The sequence below is a fragment of the Mus caroli genome, unplaced genomic scaffold, assembly GCF_978045245.1.
Source record: "Mus caroli unplaced genomic scaffold, Mus_caroli_1 scaffold_17, whole genome shotgun sequence".
Classification (NCBI taxonomy): Eukaryota; Metazoa; Chordata; class Mammalia; order Rodentia; family Muridae; genus Mus; species Mus caroli.
The window spans coordinates 30,085,216-30,107,520 of record NW_028227272.1 but is presented as its reverse complement, the minus strand read 5'-3'; the positions used below and the strand labels follow the sequence as shown (position 1 = coordinate 30,107,520).

The following is a 22,305-nucleotide window of genomic DNA, read 5'->3' as shown; positions in this document are numbered from 1 at the left end:
GTATCAAGGACCAGTATCTAAAATATATAATCTTTAAAACTCAATAAAAAGCCATCTAATTAGAAAATTACCTTAAAATACAGAGGCAATTCACTAAAAAGTATGTAAAGATAGCACATATACACAGAAAGGATGCTCTTCATCACTGGCCATTAAGGGACAGGCACTGAAGGCACAGTGAGATATCATTACACACTATGAGAGTCACAGAATAAGAAACAGTGATAACACCAAGTGCTGGCAACGACACGGAGAAACTATCACACATTACCTCTAGGAATTTGAGCAGAGATTCTGGTTGTTTCTGAGAAAATCAAATCTACAACTAGCACAATAAGCCAACAGCTGCACTTTTGGAAATGAGGGTTTATGCTCACATCAAGCCTTTTGCACAAATGACTATAGTAATTTCATTTACAATAGTCCCAAAGTGGAAATGACCAAGATGTCTTCAAAGTATGAGTGCTTAAACAAACTGTGGCATATCCATATAATGGAATACTACTCACCCATTAAAAACAAACAAACAAAAAAAATCACACTAGCATGGCTCTTTATGTTCATAATCTCAGCACTTGGGAGGCTGAGGCAGGAGGACTGCCATGAGTTTAAGGCCACCCTGCTCCCCTTAGTACTAAGGTAGCAAAGGCTACGTAAATAGTAAGACCTTGTCTCAAAAACAAAGCAAAGCAAAGCAAAACAAACAAACTGATAATATATACAACAATGTGGTTGAATATAAATATTAAGTGGAAAATGCCAATCACTGTGCCCAAAAAACATTCATTTAATGTTTGAAATTTCCACATCTTTATGTATTCTTTGAGATAACAGAAACAGACAATAGATGATGGGATTCCAGAGTTTCAGGAGGGCTGTGCTGAGAGGGAAGTGGACATGATTAAATGAGCAACATGAGGGGCCCTTGTAGACTGGTCCCAGTCTGACTGAGCCTATCTCAGTGTCTGGGCAAGGACACTGTAGGACATTTTCAAGATGTTCCCAATCCGGAAATAAATTATAGGGAATCACTGCTTTTACAATTTGCTTATCTTTCTCTATATATAACTGTTTAATTTATGGTTATAGTTACAGAAACAGCTCTGTAATGCCTCTTAAGTGCTCAGTGTGTGTGTATGTTCGTGTGTGTGTGTGTGTGTGTGTGTGTGTGTGTGTGTGTGTGTGTGTGTATGTGTATGTGTATAACCATGCCAAACACAATATCCTATACCTAAAAGAGCTTGGCAGATGATTGTCATAAAGACCCAGTATTCATAACCCCAACTTAGAGAATATTTATTTTTCAGGGCTGGGGATTGAACCCAGGACCTTGCACAATCCAGGCAAGCATTCTACCACTGAAGTACATCATTAGTCCAGTTTCTGGATACTAAATCAACATTTGCTTTTATATTTGTGTGTGCGTTCTCTGAAGAAAACAGTAAGAATGAGAGGCCATACAAAAAGCTTACAAAATATATATGCCTATGAATTATAAGCCCAAAAGAACTCAGAGAGTATTTTCTATACACAGAGCTGATATTTGATGCTCATGACTAAGAACACAGTCAGAAATGAACGCCACAAAGACAGAGTATGGAAACACCTTCTTACCTTTGCCTGTGCTGATCAATCCAGAATTTACAGCTCTTCCTGACAAATTCACAGCCCAGTCCTCGGCCCCAGTCGAGTTTCTCAGCCATGCTATAATTGGCTTTGTACCAGCTGTGGAGACAGTGCAGAGAGAACACGTTTTACCGACCCTAGCATCTACTAGAGATCTCAGCCATGTACAGAGCAGAGGCCTAAGAGGGGCCCAGGAGGCCATTGACAGAGCTGCACATGGGGCTGGAGTGGACGGGTGGGTGTTGTTGCTCAGGATTGTGAGAAGAAAGGATTCTAAAATCAAGGACAGTCCAGCCAACAAGGACTCATATGTTCGGAGCCATTTTGTCTTTCTTTGTGAAGTGTCTGTCAGACAGAGTTAAGTCAGGCCAAGGTCTGCTGGCAGATTTCCTGACCTTATCATTTCACTAGTCTGGCTCAGCTAGCCAACGCTCTTGTCCAGGCCTTTAATTTCCGATACTTCATCAACATAGGCTCTGTAAATAAACGCTATCACAAGACAGTCAAACACTGCAATGCTTTTTAAATGTCCTAATTTCAGGAAAAAAGGAACACAATGGTTGTGTTTCCTAAAAATTTTGATTAAAGACAATGAGTCCATGTTTGTCAGTACTTATTTTAGGGCCAAGATCAATTTGCAAAAGTCCGGGAATGCCCATATCATTTTTTCCCTTTAGCAAAACTAAAGCCACTCCCACAATTCCAAGTGGAAGCAGAAAAAGGAAATGCAGGCTCTTCCAAACCCCCTCTTCCAAAGAGCCGAACCTTAGGAAAGGAAGGTAGAAACCAGCACTCACACCAAAGGCCCAGAACTAAACTCTCTGTGCTGCAGAAATTTGGTTTATAGCAAGGTTTAGAAGGTGAGGGGGTCAAAGGGGGCACAGAGGTTTTTGTGCTCATAGGACATGTCCTAGGGAAACCTAGTTAAGCACCCAGGGTTGTTCCTTCAAGGGAAGGAATTGCAAAACCTGTTTTTTGTTTCGTTTTGTTTTGTTATGTTTTGCCCAGGAGTGACCTGCTTTCCAGCCTGGTGACCTTTGCATCATCTGTGTGGCCAGAGACTTTCTGGCAATGGACCCTTCCAGACTCTATGAAAAGCTGGAGAGATGGCTAAGTGCTTAAGAACACTGGCTGCTCTTCTAGAGGTCCTGAGTTCAATTCCCAGCACCCACATGGTGGGTCACAACCATCTGTAATGGGATCTGATGGTCTCTTCTGGGATGCAGGTAGGTATACAGGCAGATGGAGCATATATGTAAAATATGTCTTAAAAAAAAAAGCAAAACAAACAAACAAAAAAACTTGTTTTTCTCAGTCAACCTATAACACTTTGCTTAGGTTAGTAGGTTTTTTTATTCTATAGATAAACAAGAAATGAATGTGACTCCCATGAGAATTACCATGTTCAGCAGTATGTGGGGTGCAGGTCACGGATCAGAATTATGACTCCATTACCAGGTATCTATTCCTCCACACATCCCATCCTGACTCCTCCTTGATGACATTGCTTGGAGTGCTTGTCACATGCAGGGCACTTTGCTGAATGCTAAGGCTAGCACAGTGAACAGACAAATATCCTTGCTGTTTAGAGAACAATCTGATCTAGAGACTGGAGAGGCTTAGCGGTTAAGAGTACTTCGTGCTCTTCCAGAGGACTCAAGTTTGGTTCCCGATACCCACATTAGGCAGCCCACAGCTGCCTGTAACTCCAGCTCTAGGGGATCCGATGCCTTCTTCTGGCTTGTGTGGCTACCCACATACATTTAACATAGATACATACAAATAAAAAATAAGTGTGGTGTGTGGTGCACCTAGCAATCCCAGCCATGGTGAGGCAGGGGCAGGCAGAGCCCCGTGAATTTGAGGCTAGCCTAGTCTAGTTTTAGGCCATACAGAATAATACAATGAAACTCTGTCTCAAATAAACAAACAAAATAAACAATACAACTAAATAAATAAAAATTCAAAAATTCTACTCTCTAAGACAGATAAACTAAAATATTTTAGATAATGAGTTTCACAGAAGAGAAGTGTTCCCAGCAAAGCTTTAATCTCATGTGGGGACCTCGGGCTTTCTCCAGTAAGCACTGGGAGCTGCAGGGCATTCTTGAGCTATGAGATCACTTAGTAGGTTCTTTATTTTAAAAGTAACAGAGTGAAGGGCTGTGCTGTGTACAAGTAAGAGTGAATCTTTTCTCATGAGACTTCCGGTGAGGTTTTATATAAAGTTCTAACCCTTAGTTGATAATTACAATGTTTTGAGATGCTGAACCTCAGTTAAGCACTAGAAATCTCTATGGAGTGAGTACCCTGTCACCTCTATGGAGTGAGCACCCTGTCACCTCTATTTACAAGCGTGCAAACTCAGGCAAAGGTGCAAGCCTGTGAGTGACAATGCCTGGCTTTAGAGGTTGGCTTCAATGTCTCTATGTGCTTTAAGAAGTGAGAGCTAACCCACAGGACATGAACTTAATCTTTTTAATGGGCACATGAGCTTTTAGTACACACACAAGATCGTGCAATAACTATCTAATTTCAGGACTCTTCCATCACAAATAAACCACGTTCCTGTCCCCATTTTCCATTCTTGATGAACGCTTGCCGGACATTTCCAAGAAATGGGATTCAGTCTTTGTTTCATTTACATGTTTCCAAGGCTCATACATGTTGTAGTGAGTGTCAGAATCCTCTTCTGTTTTTTGTTTTGTTTTGTTTTGTTAGAGACCATCCTGTGAGAAAGCGAGCCCTTCACAATCTCCCACCCTGACAGGCCAAATGGCCTCGTGCTAAGAGCTGGTTATCACTCCCTCCTCCCTATTCCCTTCCTGGCACCTGAGGCTGTAAAAGCTGAATCATAGTCCCCTCTTCCCTATCTCTTTCTGACTCCTATGCCATCCAAGGACATGAGTTACGCCTGAGCCCGGCCTGACACCCCAAGGCTGTCAAGGAGGATCAATGTTCCGGAGATAAGACGCAGAGTGCCCGCCGCCTGGAGCCTGACTTCGGCCCTCATGTCAGCAGATGCCCACTTTTTTGTTTTGTTAAAATTCCCCCTCGACCCCTCCTTATTCCCCGTGATGTATGCTTTAAAACAAGGCACCTCAGCCTAATAAACAGAGACCTTGACAACTTTGCTTGGTCTTCGCTTCTCTTTCTCTTCCAATCCCATTTCCTTACAGGTTTGCGGTCCCCCTCGCCCCCAGGAATAACTGAATCCTGCGGGACAGGATATTGTTTTACAGCCTCTGGGGTTGGGGTTTTAAAGTTCTAGAAAAATTATGTAGACGGTACAGAGTTCATGGATTCTCTCTATAGGCTCACAGAATCCTTCACCAAAGTTACATATTGGTTACACCAGCGAACCTACCCAGAATACCCCCACTACCCCAAATCCACAGTTCACATTAGGGAGCCCTCTTGGTGTTGCATATTCTTTAAGGTAAACATGTTCTGCCTAGCATGAATGCATAAAATCCTTACGTTTGATCTCTAGCACCACATGAAAGGAGGGAGGGAAGGAATCTACCCACACAGTCTACACAGCATGAGCTAGCGCCACCCTGTCCCCTATCCTCTGTCTGTTCACTGCCCCTTCCTGCATTTGCTCTTAGTCTCGTCCTCCACAGCTTGTCTACCCAGGCAATGCAAGCATCTGTGTGCAGCTTCTGTTGCAGGAGTAGGATTTCACCTCATGCCAGGCAGTGGTGGTGCACACCTTTAACCCCATCACTCAGGAGCCATGAGGATCTCTGTGAGTTCATGGCCAGCCATGGTCTACAGGGCGAATTCCAAGACAGCCAGGGCTACACAGAGTAGCCCTGTCTTGAAAAACAAACAAACAAAAAAGAGAATTTCAGCTCATTTATAAATATCAAGCTGGCTGTACGGTAAGAACATCTTTGGTTTTATAAGCAGTTACCAATCTTCCGGTGTGGCTGAATCATTTGCCTTCTACTGACAGTGAATGAGTTCCTGTTAACTACATCCTTGCTGGGACTTGGTGGGACTGAGAGTGCTGTGTGTGCAGCCTTCTCATTAGAGCTTTAGTTAGAAGTTTGTCAGTGATGTGTTGTCATGCCCCTCTGGATGGCTCATCTGCCTCTGTATTTATTTCTTGAAGAAATACTTTTTGATCTTTTAGATCTTTTTAAATGACGGCTTTCCCCCTAAGGTTCTTTTCCTATTAGGCCATTTACTAATCCTCTGCATAGTCTGGATAATGTATAGTAGCCTGATAAATGATCTGCAAATATTTTCCCTCATTCTGTGAGTTATCTTTGTACTTGATAATGTTCTTTAAGGCACACTTTAATTTTTTTTTTTTAATTAAGTCCAAATGTTCCATTTTCTTTTTGGCTGCCAGAGCTTCTGGTGTTAGATTTAAGAATTGCTTCCTAATCCAGTATTATCGAGATTCACATCTGCTGTATTTCAAGTGCTTTATGCTTTCAGTATTAAATTAGGTTTGTTCAACTCCGGTTTTTTTTTTTGGGGGGGGGGGGGTTGAGACAGGGTTTCTCTGTGTAGCCCTGGCTGTCGTGGAACTCACTTTGTAGACCAGGCTGGCCTCGAACTCAGAAATCTGCCTGCCTCTGCCTCCCAAGTGCTGGGATTAAAGGCGTGCACCACCACGCCCGGCTCAGTTTGTTCAACTCTGACCTGGTCCTAGCACCATTTGCTAAGGTGTTTTTTTCCCACTAAAGGTCTTGTGTCTCTGCCAATGCCGGAGCTATACTTTGGTCATAGCTTCCTGCCTGTGAGGCATCACGTCAGCTAAACTGCACACTTGTGTAGAATGAGTGGAAAGGGTTAGGTTAACAGCCCCACGAGATACAGCAACCAATCAGGACTGTGTTTGGATCCTAAACAAATCACTTATAAAAGGGGAAAAACAGGATATAATTACACACAAAATATAATAAAATAGAAAGTAGTAAATTTGTTCATGGTTCCTTTTAAAAGTTTACATATTATAGGAACTCATAGTACAATATATAGGAATATTATCTGCAACTTTCAAGATAAGAAAGACAATGTTACAAATAAGAGAGGACATGGATGCCTCTAGGATATAGGCATATGAGAGTAATGCTTACATGCACTGTCTTCTCCATGCACTTTGGATATATTAGTATATTTCATAATAAAGTGCTTTAATGAGTAATACTCCCAAGATGACAGAAGTCCACGTAAACTTAAAATATGCATTATTTTCTGGACCGTAATGTTTTTATTTCTAATTTTGCATGCTAATAATGACTTTTCAAAGTGGTGTCAGCTCCCTTGAAGGATGTAAGAAGGCCAGTTTTTCCTTAGTATTATCCCAGTGGGTAAAGTAGATTAAGAGCTGAAATGTCTGTCATCCCAGTACTTGGAAGGCAGAGGCAGAAGGAGCCAGAGTTCAAAGTCAGCCTGGGATAGTGAGCCTTGCCCCCACCCCCAAAACCAACAACAAGAACAAAAATCCTACAAGGAAAACAAAAAGTAGACTTTAAACTCTCATTTTAAAAATGTCCATGAATTATTTATCTACCTATATACAGTTTCTGCCTTCCCCTCTTCCTCGAAGTTGGATTTATTCTACTCAGTGACATGGAAACCATCATTATGGATCTCTTCAACCCCCTGCCGCTGCCTACAAAGTGACCTGCACCTCACATCTGCTCCCCACCTGCACCTCACTTCCGCTGCTCCCCACCTGCTGAACTGCCATCCAGAAAGCTGACTTCCAGCAGAGCTGACTGCTCTCTCTCATTAAGCTAATTCGTTCTTGGTTCTCTGGATCTCACTGACACTGTTAGGAAAACGTCCTCAATCAAATCCTTTCTTTTTTTTTTTGGTTTTTCGAGACAGGGTTTCTCTGTGTAGCCCTGGCTGTCCTGGTACTCACTTTGTAGACCAGGCTGGCCTCAAACTCAGAAATCCGCCTGCCTCTGCCTCCCGAGTGCTGGGATTAAAGGCGTGCGCCACCACGCCCGGCAATCAAATCCTTTCTGACTGAGATCTTTGGCTCTCATTAAACAGAAACAAGAAATTATTACACTCATCAAGAGCACCAAATCTTCATCCTTCACTGACCCCTAGAAAGTTAAGGCAATAATATTCTGTGCATGCGCGCGTGTGTGTTGTGTGTGTGTGTGTGTGGTGTTTGTTTGTTTTGTTTTGTTTTTGAATTTCTGAGGTAAAGTCTAGGCTGGATCTAAGAATCACCCTGTGTCGGCCTCCGGAGTTGGGTTCCAGGCAGGTATCACCATGACTGTTTATTTTCATGGTTTTAACAATATGTTTATCGCTGGTTTTCAAATTTGACGCTATTTTCTAATTTCTTGTGGGTTGTTTTAGCAACAGCAAGAGGCAATAATGCCTCTACTAAAATCACTCTGATTTGTTAAGTCGGAGTTATATAGAGTGCTTTATTTAAATAGAATATTTCACTGTTTTACCAGAGACAGATCCATTTCGTTAAAGACTAGGACTCTACTGGAAATGCTGGGGCTCTCCTTTAATCCCAGCAGGTGGGAGGCAGAGGCAAGAGGTAGGTGGGTCTTTGTGAGTTTAAGGCCTGGCTGGTCTACACTCCAAGTTCCAGGCAGGTAAGGGCTACACAGTGAGATCTTGTTTTAAAACACAAAACAAAACAACAAAATTCCTAGGATTCTATATATTACTCATTCAATTAAATAAGTTAAAATTATCAAGATTAGTTTTCCCTTAATATCAATGTGACTTCCTAGTATCTTAGACTTTGTTATAGTATTCTGTTTTTTAAGAACAAACTGACGCCTTTAATCCCAGCACTTGGGAGGCAGAGGCAGGCGGATTTCTGAGTTCAAGGCCAGCCTGGTCTACAAAGTGAGTTCCAGGACAGCCAGGGCTACACAGAGAAACCCTGTCTTGAAAAGACCAAAAAAAAAAAAAAAAAAAAAAAGAACAAACTGCACAAAAGTTAAAGAATCAATAAGTACATTTTGCTTTAAAATAAAATAACACAGGACACCCAGGGCTATATGGAGAAACCCTGTCTTGGAAAACCAAAATAAAATAAAATACAATAATAGCGCCTTTGCCGGGCATGGTGGCGCACGCCTTTAATCCCAGCACTCGGGAGGCAGAGGCAGGCGGATTTTTGAGTTCGAGGCCAGCCTGGTCTACAAAGTGAGTTCCAGGACAGCCAGGGCTGCACAGAGAAACCCTGTCTCAAAAAACCAAAAAAAAAAAAAAAAAAAAAAAAATAATAATAATAATAGCGCCTTCCTGAGCTATGTATTAATAGTCATTTCACTTTATGAACAGATCACTTTCCCACAGCCGTCTTACCCAGTGTCCTCCATTAACGCCAGAGTGATCCGAGACAGGACTCTGTTCTGGGTGTGAGAACCAGTCATTGCTTCATTCTGAAAATCACCAGTACATTTTATTAGAAGACAACTCTATGACTCTTTTGCATATTTAACATGTTTCGTGAACATGAAAATGATCAAATACAAAAGCCTTAAATTAAATGTCTAGATTAAGGAAGCAGAACCCACTCTCTGACTCAAGAATCCGTTAGGATTTCCCTTGGTGACTACAATCAGCAGTGCGGGCTTCATGCAGAAAATGAACGTAAGCATCTACGGAGCGAGGAACCCTCATGCTCCCTAAGCAAAGTCAAGTGAGTGAGTGGTCCAGACAGGCGCTGCAGCGGTTACCTTAGAGACAGGAGGGCTGCTAACATGGATTTACAAAGGAAAAGCTTTCCTAACTCTCAACTTCGTGATCACAAATGTCCAAAACAAGCAGGGCAGAACCAGAGATCAACGGATTAGAGGTCAAGCTCTGTAGAACAGGCTGGCCCCAAACTCACAGACATCCACCTGCCTCAACCTCCTGAGTGCTGGGAGTAAAGGCCTGTGTTACCACTGCCCAGCACTTTCCTGACACCTTAACATCATCTTAACATCAATGCTGATTTAAGAGAAACAAAGCAGCTAATAAAACTGGTATTCTCCGGTCTTCTACTGGAAAGGACCTAACACTTGATTTCTGGCCAATCTATAGCTTCTAAGGAAATCACTTAAGGAAATTGCAGAGACAGAAATTCCAATGAGAAGAATGAGGGCATTTGCTTCATAAATGCTCACCACTGTCACTCTTTAGTGACCTGGAGCAGCGGATCAGCTGGGCAGAAGCAGACACTCAGGCTTCCTAAGCTTATAACCTCAGTCACGAGCTCTATTTGCTGGAACTACCCAATCAGCCCTCTAAGAAGAAATGCAGATACACACACTTCTTGCCCAAAACATTTTACTTCCAGAGTCTTAATTCTACTTCCAGATTATTTTTTCTATACAAATAAATGGGACGTGGGATTAATTTTTGGCTCCATTTCCCTGAAACCTAATAAATACAGGACGTTACCTGGTAGCCCTGTGTAAGGGTAAATGACCTTCTAACGCACCGCTGGGCCTGGGATTTCTTTAAATGGACATGAATACCCATTAGTAAGCCACGGTTTGGAACGTCATTGTGTAAAATGACGATTGAGTGTGTGTCACTTATGGAGTCTGAAAGGTCTATCAGTGGAACCACTGAAAAGGCACTAGCTCCTATCTGGATCACAGGACTATTAGGGCAAGCCAGGTCTTGCATGCATCTGTGGCGGGGTTTCCCATTCTTACACTACAGCTGAGGGACAGAGGTGCTGCTGACAGCTTCTTGGGTTTAACACAAGAAAAAAGCCTGATTCTGCTGTGCTGGCATGCTGTGTGTGCTGATATCCCTCTACAGGAACTGTAGAATGGGGGTTCAAGTCCCAGCACTACAAAGCAAAACCATAATTTTTTAGCTGAGCATGGTGGTACACATTTGCAATCCCAGAATTCAGTGGCAGAGACAGAGGCAGGAGGGTTGCTATAAGTTCACAGCCAGCCTTGACTACATAGTAAGACATTTTCTTAAAAATAAAAATTATTTATTATGTAAAACATAATGGGCCGGGTGTGGTGGCGCACGCCTTTAATCCCAGCACTTGGGAGGCAGAGGCAGGCGGATCTCTGAGTTCGAGGCCAGCCTGGTCTACAGAGTGAGTTCCAGGACAGCTGGGCTACACAGAGAAACCCTGTCTCGAAAAACCAAAAAAAAAAAAAAAAAGAAAAAAGAAAACATAATGGTTATTAACATGGGCTTCTTCTATTTATATAATACAATATTATGTAGCTTTTAAAACTTAGATCTAACTTGATATGCCATGGCTGGTTGCTATCCATTGAGGTTGATCCTCTTCTGAAGAGAAATGGGGGAGGACTGGGTAGGGGTGAGGGGAGACTGGGAAGACAGGAGGGAGGGGAAACTGCAGTTGGAGTGTAAGTAAAATTTAAATAAATAAATAAGTAAATGAACGAAGTTTGGAAGATCCAAGAATGGAGTCTATGCCACTAAAGCTCATTTCCCTTTCGCATTCTGTGCCGTTTGAATACTCCCTACCATGGTAAAGACAACCACTTTGCGAACAAGCTGAGCCAGGACAGACCTCGAGCAAGCGCTTCTCCCAGTGGTTCAGCTCCGTGCCCATCCCGCCTTGGTTTTCAAGCTCCATGCCCTCGAGGACCGGACAGTTAAAATGCTTCCGAGCTTCTTCCTGAGAAGCAGAAAACACCCACAAGTGCAGAGTAAGACAACAGCCACTCCTCAAAGAATTAGTTTGACGAGACAGAACCTCTTTAATATATGATTTTCAGTATAATGAAATATTCTGATGCTATTGCATTCTTCTTACAATGTAATAGGAAACTATTATTTCTTTTAATATCTTTCTCTCTGAAGATTTGTTTTTAAAACTATTTATTTGTGTGTGTATTTGCATGTGTGAACACAGGCGAAAGGGTTCTGAGACCTGAAGCTGGACTTACAGGCATTAGTGGGACTCCCAGCTCGATTGCATGGGTGATGGACTCCGGTCCTGGTGGTGGCATAGGAAACATTCTTGACCACTGAGATATTCTTCACTTTTTGACTTTAAAGGACACCCCCCCCCCAACAAGATGGGGATTTCTCTACGAAGCCCTGGCTGTCCTAGAACTCACTCTGTAGACCAGGCTAGCCTCGAACTCAGGATTCTGCCTGCCTCTGCCTCCCAAGTCCTGGGATTAAAGACGTGTGCCACTGCTGTCTGGCCACCTCATATTCTTTGATAATACCCAAAATTTAATCCCAGCACTCAGGAGGCAGGGGAAGGTGGATGGATGTCTGTGAATTTCAAGGCCAGCCTGGTTTACAGAGTGAGTTTCAGGATAGCCAGGGCTACAAAGAGAAAACTGTCTGCCCTTCCAGAGGTCCTGAGTTCAATTCCCAGCAATTACATGGTGGCTCACTACATCTATAAATTGAATTTAATGCCCTCTTCTGGCATGCAGACACACATGCAGACAGAGCACCCATAGACATAAAACACATAAATAAATGAAACTTTAAAAAAAAAAAAGCGCCAGGCAGTGGTGGCGCACGCCTTTGATCTCAGCACTTGGGAGGCAGAGGCAGGCAGATTTCTGAGTTCGAGGTCAGCCTGGTCTACAAAGTGAGTTCCAGGACAGCCAGGGCTATACAGAGAAACCCTGTCTGGAAAAAAAAAAATGAGACATGAAGACATTCGGTAATACTCACAACAACACGTGGTGTTACTAGGAGATACACAGTGTGGCGAACTATCTTATTATCTCGAACATTCCACAATCTCTCCACTTTCCGAACCACTTTATCACTCCACTGATACAAGCCAAGACTGTAATTACAGAATAAGGAGACAGTTGTTTTGCCAGCTTACAACTTTAAATGTAAAAGTGTTTCTAAATATCAATATGAAGTTGAAATACTTGAGAGTTATTATATGTCATATCCATGTAATGTACTTATAAGCATTTTACTTTCTTTCTTGAGACGTGTAGCCCTAGCTGGTCTGGTACTTACTGTGTAGACTAGGAGAGCCCCCCATCTTTGCCTCCCAAGTACTTCATTTATAGGTATGTACCACCATGCTCTGGTTCATAATGCTGAGCCTTTCCCCCCCCTTGACCTGCTAGAGATCTAGCACAGGAGGCTGTAGATGCTAGGCAAGTACTCTGCCGCTGGACTGTACCCCAGCCTTCACTGGTGTCTTCTGACAAGAGGAAGGCAGGCAGGCAGGCAAGCAGGCAGAGGCAGGCAGGCAGGCAGAGGAAGGCAGGCAGACATGCAGGCAGGCAGGCAGGCAGAGGAAGGCAGGCAGACATGCAGGCAGGCAGGCAGGCAGAGGAAGGCAGGCAGACATGCAGGCAGGCAGGCAGGCAGGCAGGCATGCAGGCATGCAGGCAGGCAGGCAAGAAGAAAGGGAGGGAGGCAGGGAGGCAGGAAGGGAAGGAGAGAGGCAGGAGGGAGGGAGGAAGAAGGAAGAAAGAGCGAACCAAGATAGAGATGACCCAAGCATATAAAGAACCTGAACAAAAAATACTGCCATATGAGTGAAAAAATTTCGCTATGCATCAAAACTAGTTATCCATCAAGGAAAAGGTTACATTCTTGTTTCATGTCATCTACAAAATTAAATTCTAGAAAGTTCTCAGGAAAATGGCACGGTAAAGGTCTCAGGAAATTCTGGAATGAAATCAATGAGAGCTTGGCCCAGTCAGTCTTTTCAGAGCCCTGGAAGTAAGCAAAGAGCTGCATCAATTCGGGAAAGCACTTACTCATGAAAGATGGATATGGTTCATGAAGAGCTGCCAGCTCCGTGGGCTCTCATGCCCTGTCTACAATCTCAAGGCCACGGTGAAAACCAGTAGCCCACGATGGTGGGAGCAAAGGGGATTTTCAAAAATGCAGAACTCAACTAAGCAAGCCAAAGAAACATTGTCTAGATCCAAGGACACAAACAATTGCAAAGCAAAATAATTTAAAAGCTGTGCTACGTGGTTAGTTCTCAGAAGAGGGCTGTGGGGGCTACAGCAACATCAGACAGAAGAGAGGTGGGACAAAGTGCTGTTAGCGACGAGAATATCCAACAATACGGCAGGCCTAACTGCCTTATAGAAAAATATATAAACCAAAACTAAAATGCCAGGCTAGGGATGCAGCTCAGTTGTACAGTGCCTGAGCTAGGTTTGGTGCCCAGCATCATGTAAACTGGCTGTGGTGGTACACACCCATAATAGGGAATTCAAGGTTATCCTCAGCTACATGTAAGTTTGAGAGTTCGAGGCTAACCTGGCAGTATTAGGCCCTATCTCAGCACAGAAAACCAGTCCCCTTCATACCGCTTTTATCACATCTGTTTATCTGCTTCCAATTTAGAAAGAAATTTTTTTTTGGAAAAGTCTTCTTATTTTGGACTACGATTTAAAACTGCATAGAGACAAAGTTCGGAGCAGAGACTGAAGGAATGACCATTCAGAGACTGCCCCACCTGGGGATCCATCCCATAAACAACCACCAAACCCAGACACTATTGTGGATGCCAATAAGAGCCTGCAGACAGGAGCCTGATATAGCTGTCTCTTGAGAGGCTCTGCCAGTGCCTGACAAATACAGAAGTGGGTGCTCACAGCCATCTATTGGACGAAGCACAGGATTCCCCAATAAAGGAGCTAGAGAAAGTGCTCAAGGTGCTGAAGGGATTTGCAGCCCCATAGGAGGAACAACAGTATGAACCAACTAGTACCCCCAGAGCTCCCTGGGACTAAACCAACAATCAAAGTGGGACTCATGGCTGTAGCTGCATATGTAGCAGAGGATGGCCTAGTCAGTCATCAATGGAAGGAGAGGCTCTTGGTCTTGCCCCAGTATAGGGGAATGCCAGGGCCAGGAAGCAGGAGTTGGTGTGTTGGGAAGCAGGGATTGGGGGGTGGGGTGGATAGGGGATTTTTGGAGGAGAAACTAAGAAAGGGGATAACATTTGAAATGTAAATCTAATAAATAAAATAAAATAAAACTGCATGGAGTTAGCGGGGCAGTGGGTGGTAGAGTTCTTTGTGGTGGGGAGGTCATGCCAGCAAGACTGAGCAATTGGTCATATTGCATTAGGGAGAGCCAGACTGACTCAGAGGCCTGATGAAAGAACAAAGGGAACTTTAGTTCTGTGTCCTTGTCCAGGAGTCGACTTGGCAAGGCCAGTCTAGGGCTGGAGCCCAGGCCTCAGAGGAGTTCAAGGTTGCCGTTCCTGGGACTGGACTCTTCCCCCTGGACAGTGGTTATGCATCCTTAAGCGGCTGTCTCTGAGGTATCCTGTGCTCTTTGTGAACACTGACTTAGCTCTCTGCTGACCTTGGCCGTTTCCCCCAACAGATAAAACGATAGATTAAATGACAGATATAAATGATGCTGTACTTAATGAACCTGCTTGGCACCAACCATCAGCTCATGCAGACCTCCAGGTTCCAGCTACTGCTTTTGTTATCTGTATTTCTCCTCCCTGGTCCTCCACTCAATACCTCAATGTTCAGGACCCTGATTCCTATGGTCATTGCATCAACTCATTTTATTTATTTATTTATTTATTTATTTATTCATTCATTCATTCATACATTCATTTATTGAAGACGATGTTTAAACACAGTAAACAATGGCAGCAAGAAAACAAAGTTTTTAGCTCATTAATTAACCAACATTCTGTTTCCCATTCATTATCAGGGGTAACGTTTTGCTCAGCCCTCCCCACACTCCCTTTTGGTTTTGTCTGTTTTTTTTTTTTTTTTTTTTTTTTAAACAGAGTCTCTTGCAGCACAGGCTCCCCTTAAACTTGCTATGCAGCAGAGGCTGGCCTTAAACTCCTTCATCTATTGCCTCAGCCTGCCAAATTCTGGGAATCCAGGTATAAACTAAAATAAATGTTTCTTTTTTTTTTTTTTCCAAACAGGCTAGAGCCTAACCCAGTTCTTCTTCCTAACAACTGAATGTGTTACTCTAGTGTCCCCGTTTACACTGGACAGTCTCACAGGGCGTCTGCTTCCCCTGAATCCTGCCCTACAGTGCTCTCCCATGCCACAGATTATGCTAATGGAACCATTTATGCTTTCCATCAGGACCAGCATGCTTTGCAAAGACAAGACTACCAATCGAAAAGCACAGTCTAGGAAAAACACCCCATTATACTTTACCATATATGTCTTTGTCCCTGCAGCACCCCTTTGGTTCTCTGAGATGAGGTCTCACGTAGACCAGCCCTGAACCAAGTAACTAAAGGTGACCTTGAACTCTGACCTTCCACCTCCACCACCCACGTGCTGAGATTACAGGTGTGAATCACCACCACTGCCTAGAATTTTGTACTCTGTAATTACTCTAAAATATTATTATTTTACTGGAGAGCTTTGTAATTAAAGATATAGATAAATAGATAGATAGATATAGTTTAGGGTTAATTAAACGGTTTTTTTATTAATTTCATTTATGTGCCAATGTGTGCATATGTGCAGGTACCCAGAAGACCAGAAGAAAGTGTCAGATCCCTGGATCTCAAGTTACAAGTAGTTATGGTAACTAATATGGGTGCTGGTAATAAAACTCAGGGCCTCTGGAAGAGCAGCAAGTGTTCTTAACTGCTGAGCCAATCTATCCAGTCCCAAGTGCTAATATTTTTAGTTAAAACTGTCTTTATTATTATTAGCTGTATGTATGCATGCATGTATTTATGCATGTATGCCTGCATGTCTGATGCATGTTTGTGTACCGTGTGTCATGTTAGGCCTGTACAGCATGCACTGTGCCTGCTGAGCCATCTTGCCAGCCCCAGATGAACTGTTAATGTTGCCCCATGTCACTATCCCGAGAAAGCAATGGAACACTCAGCACCCAGGAGGATTTCCCTGGCACTGCCCAATCTGTAGCTACTTTACAGCAGTTAGCAGACTGTTCCCTAAAGCAAACCCATTTATCTTTTATCATGGCTAGCATCTGACTCCCATATAAATGGAATATATGAATTATTCTGCTTCATGTTATACCTGAGAAGTTTGGCCATGTTTCTGCATACAGCAAAGGTGAGATTTTTTTTCCCCCCTGGGACTAAGGACTGAATCTATGACCTCATGTGCACATGTTCTATGACTGATCTACACCCCAACCAATAGTGTAATGGTTTCTTGTTTCTGTGTTGGTTTTTTAAAAGTATTATGTAGTTTTTAGTTTTATGAACATACAATTTATTTATTCAACCTAGTCTGGTTTATATTATTTGTCATTAATAATAAAACTGTCATTAGGCAGTGGTGGTGCATTTGTTTAATCCCAGCACTTGGGAGGCAAGGAATGGGTGGATCTCCGAGTTCAAGGTTGGTTAGCCGGATCTACGGAGCAATTCCAGGATATTCAGGGAAACCATGTCTCAAAAAACTCAAAACAACAATGGCAGCAGCAATCTCTAGCTTTTTCACGTGCTGTTATAGACATGTGTCCTTATTTTAGATACTTAATTTGATATAAAGTCTTGTTGATGGTTCTTGGCCTGTGACTGGTACTCTCTACAAAGTTGATAGAGCTGTTTTCAGTATTTCTCAACATTGCTTATTTTAGGCCTGAACCGCTTGACCACTGCTAACTTAGTGGTTAAAAAAACAACAACAACATCAACAACACACACACAAAACAAACACAACCAATCCCTGCTTCCCCACTATTCTGTGAAGTAAAATGAGTTATAACGAGGCAGCAAGAGCCCTGAGTGTTCTGGTCCTCTGAATAAGCCAGCTCTCAAGTCCACTTTGTCTCAGAATCTAGAGTTCCCTTATGGTAGCCACGAAGACACTGTCATACACGGCATGGAAAATGCTGTGGTTCTCAGGTTCTATTCTTACATCCTCTAAAAGAGAAGAACGAGAAAGAAAATAGCAAATACCTATAGTTGAAGGGCGGGAGGCCATCTGCAGACCTTGAAGTCAGGGGATTTCCATCTTGATCATGGTAGAAGGCAAAGAGACCAGCCGAGAAGCCCTGAAAGAAAGAATCCAAGTGTCCTACAGTAGGATGTGGAGTCTGAGCAGACATAGCAGTGTCCACTACCAAGGAGGTGTTCCTGGTATTAGTCACAAGAGCAGTACACAGCTCTGCAGAAGTTACTCCAGGCTTCAACTCAGCAGCAACTAAGTGACTGTGTTTACAGTTTAAACACCGGGTGACTTGCCGTAAACATTTAAAAGAATATTTTTACTTTTTTTTTTTTTTTTATGAAAATGTTAAAGGTTATTTTTACTTTTATTTTTACTAATCTGTATGTGTCTGTGTGAATGTCACCAGGCATGTGTGGGTGCTTTCAGAGCCAGAAGAGCATGCTAGATGCCTTGGAGCTGGACTTAGGGGTGGTTGTGATCTGCCCCACAAGCACTCAGGAAATGAATGAAGTCAGAGCCTATGAAAGAGCAACCTGTGTTCTTTGCTGTCAGTCACCTTTCCAAACTACTGATCTTTTTTTAAATTTTGGTTTTTCATTTTAAAGATTTAGTGTGTGTGTGTGTGTGTGTGTGTGTGTGTGAATACACTGTTGCTGTCTTCAGACACACCAGAAGAGGGCATCATACCCCATTACAGATGGTTGTGAGCCACCATGTGGTTGCTAGGAATTGAACTCAGGACCTCTGGAAGAGTAGTCAGTGCTCTTAACTGAGCCATCTCTCCAGAAGACAGGATTTCTCTGTGTAGTCCTGGTGGTCTTGGCACTCACTCTGGAGACCAGGCTGGCTTCTAATTCACAGAGGCCTGCCTCTACCTCCTGAGTGCTGGGACTAAAGGCATGGACTACCACTGCCCAGCAGATATAAATGTTTTTAATACAAGATTTTCTTAAGTATTTTATATATTTTAAATTTGTTTTCAGTTTAGGCTAAATACTACATATATATGTATATCAATGCTATGTTATAATGATATCTTAAGGCTACCCTGTACACTACATCTACTGTGCACTGCAGAACACAGAGAATTATACTATTTTCTAATTCATCTGTGTGGTTTTAGAGATATTTTGGTACTTTTCCTTACTGGAGACCTTATTAGGTATCATTCCCAAATGTGGAACAAAAGTTGAAAATATAAAAGCTGTACAATGACTTGCAGGACCAAGCCCTCACTACTTCAGTGGCCTTTATTTATAAATATCAGATTTGAAGAGAGAAAGACTTAAGGAGAAGTTATTCTCTAAGACACCATGAACAGTAACAAGGAAAGTCTTTGCTAGCTTCTTCACCCACACTTACTAAGTCCTGAAACTGCAACCAGGCAACAGCACTATTGAAAACCATTAACTACTGGACGGGGTTGGGAGCTGGGGAGCAAGGGTGCATAAAAGCTCAAACTGGCATTATGTGCACACACATCTATCTACATCTCTGTGTGTGCGTGCGTGCATTTGTGCATTCATCCGTCAGAGATGGTCAGGTAGGCGTGAGGCTCAGTTGCTAGAATGGCTGTCCAGTGCGTATGAAGCCCTGGATTTAATCCCCAGCTCTGCACACACTCCGTATGGTACCACATGCTTGTAGTCATGGCAGCCATCCTCCTGCTTTAGCATCTCAAATGCTACAAGTGCAGACCTGAGCCATCACATCTGGCTCCAAGATGTTTTGATGCTTTCCTTCCCAAGTTTAATCCCCTTTCCAAAAGTCCTGTTATCAATGGGAATGACTGCTTAGGTGTAAATCATGCTAGATAGCCAAACGCAGTCTGCCTCTATCCTGCCCCCATCCTGCCCCCAGCCTGCCCATTAACATTTGTACTGACAGAAACATAATTAATCAGGTTTTATCGAACATGAATCTAAGAACTCACATATCATATAAAACATGTATTAAAACAACAGAATATGTAACAAATGAAAGGTCTGAAGGAAAGGACAGAAGTTAATAGCATTTACCAGGGCATGAATAATCTCATGCTTCACTGTGGACAGCATCCCGATAAACTCCTGGGGCTGGGTGGAGATCATATTTGGACACAGGTTAGCATATCCTGCTATGGGCCTGTTAAAATAAACATGACATTGTTTTTACTGTATTTGAGAAGTATTATAATATTTGCTAACCTATACTTCTCTGAAAAAGACAGCTCAAGGACATTATTTGTTTACTATCAGATACAATTGAATAGCTGATACTTATTCTTTTTTTACTGCCAAGATCCATACTGTTTGCTTTCCAACAGCATGAAAAAGAAATACCTGTTTGTTTATTTTTTGAGGGGTATGGGGGCTTCATTGGGGCCTTTCAAGTGCTCAACACCCTGAGTAATGACCACTGTCTATCTGGCTGTCTTTCAAAACTGTGGCAAAGAGATGTATGAAGGGATCCAAACTGTTTCCTCTACTGTTGCTTTAACAGTTAACTGTGGCAATACCATAAATCTCACTGTTAGAGTTGCCTACTTATAACAAATATTTGCCCTATTTAAGTAGAAAAATGGTGTTATTTCCTGATAGCATCAGACTTAGGTACTTTGAAAAAGTATATCATTAATCACAACACTGCCACACAGACAGGTATGGTGGTGTACTCCTGTAGACCCAGAACTGGGAGGCCGAGGCAGAATTGAGAGTTTGAGGCTATCCTGAGCTACCCAGAAGAGCTCATCTCAAACACCACACCACAGCCACAGTGGCTTCTAGAACAAGTGTGTCCCTGCCAGGCTCAAGCCCTCCCGGGCCCTGCTTCCTCCTTCTCCAAGCTCTGGGCTTTCAACAGTCTAAGGAAGTGGCCAACCCACTGCCACCACAGCACAGAACCAGGGCCTCTCAGACCCCTGCAAATGCTCTACTGTAAAGCAGTATACATCTGCAGTATTTTTATTTAAAATAAAAGATCTTTTATTACTTAAGACTTTTATTGCTATATGTTGAAGTTTGTTGACATTTCTTGTCAGGGGGTAGAGAGGAATCAAGTTTTATTAAGAATGAAGTTCTTAAAAACCTCAACTTGACTAGATACAAAATTAGTTAAAGACCTTTTATCTTTTCTTTTTCTTTTGTTTTGTTTTGTTTTGTTTGTTTTTGTTTTTCGAAACAAGGTTTCTCTGTATAGCTCTGGCTGTCCTGGAACTCACTCTGTAGACCAGGCTGGCATCGAACTCAAAATCTGCCTGCCTCTGCCTCCCGAGTGCTGAGATAAAAGGCATGAGCCACCACTGCCCGGCTAAAGACCTTTATTAAAAAATTATTTATTATTTTTGATTGTCTGTGTGTCCGTCCGTATGTGGGTATTTGCATATGAGTGCAAATACCTACGGGAGCTTCTGTAAACAAGGGTGGCTGCCCCAGTGCACAGGATGCGCCTGATCAAGCACAGGCGGGAGGTACATGCTTGACCTCCATTGGATGAAGATGGATGTACATAGCTTTGTGGGGTTTGCCTGTATAAGCCCATAACAAACATAATTTGTGGCCATTCTCAAGGAATCTCCAGTATGGGCCTGGCCAATCTTCATTGTCCAGACCAGCATCTAATAACGTTTGTTTCAAATTTGGCTCAAAAATTGTGCTTGTGGTCTTATTCTCAACCAGTGGGATTAACACAAAGTCTCAATGAGTTTCTTGGGCTCATCTAAAACTCCCTTTGTTGCCTAGGCTGGCTTTGAACTTGTGCTCCTCTTGCCTTGGTCCCCTGAATAGCTGGAATCACAGGCCTGTACCACCGGGCTGTGTTTAAAGGGGCTTCTGACAGCAACAGGGCTTTTTGTAGCATAAATTTGCACACCTTCCACCTCTCTTTCTCTTTCTTTTTCCAGGCTGAGCTCCAGGCCTCACACAAGCTAGACAAGCACTCTACCATAAGCTACATCAGCCATTCCTCTCCACCCCCATTTTGCTACAGTTTGCATCCTGCTAAACTGTATGCTAAACCCAGCATGGTTTGTGCCTGGAATTCTAGCACTGGGGAAGCAGAAGCAGGAGGCGCACTTTGTGTTCAAGGTCAGCTTGGAGTCTACATGGTAAGTTTCAGGGCAGCCAGGCCTACATATACACAGGCTAGCCCCAAACTTCCAATCTGCCTGAACCAGCCTCCCAAGCACCCCACACTGCAAGCACGTACCACTCTCCACCCCCAGAGGGTTGGTTCCCCGCCTCTTTATTTGGCTAAAGCCTTAGCAATGCTCAGGCTGCAGCTTTATTTTTACTGCTTCAAAAGAGGTCTTCCTTCCCAAGTCAACTGAGTGACATCCCCTGCCATTCTCTCCTTCTCTTCTCTGCTATAGGCTCCTGTGTAAAATATCTACCACACATAAAACTGCAGGCTTACTTGTAGGTATAACTAACCATTATCTGTCTCCTTATACAACTGATAAATCCCAGGAGGCAGGTTCACAAGTGTGTTTTGTTCATCTTCTCTGAGGGCAGCATAATTAGGCACTATGCCGGTTGGTCGATTGGTGGTCAGTCGTGGGTATAGATTCACACAATGGAGTTCTTGAGACTCAGAATAACTGGCTGGGTGTCATACATATGCCTTTGTAATCTCAGCACTTGGGAGTGGGGAGCGGGAGGATAAGGAACTCAAGGCCACCCTCAGCTATCTAGTGAGTGCATTGCAGGCCAGGCTGGATTACAGACCACTTCTCCTGGGCTGGGGGCAGAACAGGATACTGTGCCAGGCTTTGATCCACATCAACCTTCCAGAGGAAAGCAAATCCATCCCCACGTGTGGTTACTTTCACATTCACTGGTACAAAGGCCATTTACTCTTTAGCTATTCGTTC

General features: G+C 43.0%; 1 protein-coding gene across 1 annotated transcript in view; it reads right to left on the bottom strand.

The window, feature by feature from the left end:
- The window catches only part of Lmln (leishmanolysin like peptidase), a 68,307-nt gene that overhangs the window by 30,331 nt on the left and 15,671 nt on the right, over positions 1-22,305 (bottom strand). Inside the window, exons 7-12 of the mRNA XM_021184923.3 lie at positions 19,475-19,580; positions 17,465-17,559; positions 12,268-12,385; positions 11,138-11,245; positions 8,944-9,020; positions 1,615-1,725 (exon numbers count right to left, since the gene is read on the bottom strand). Coding sequence (XP_021040582.3) covers positions 1,615-1,725; positions 8,944-9,020; positions 11,138-11,245; positions 12,268-12,385; positions 17,465-17,559; positions 19,475-19,580 — 615 coding nt within the window. The remainder of the gene's footprint in view (positions 1-1,614; positions 1,726-8,943; positions 9,021-11,137; positions 11,246-12,267; positions 12,386-17,464; positions 17,560-19,474; positions 19,581-22,305) is intronic.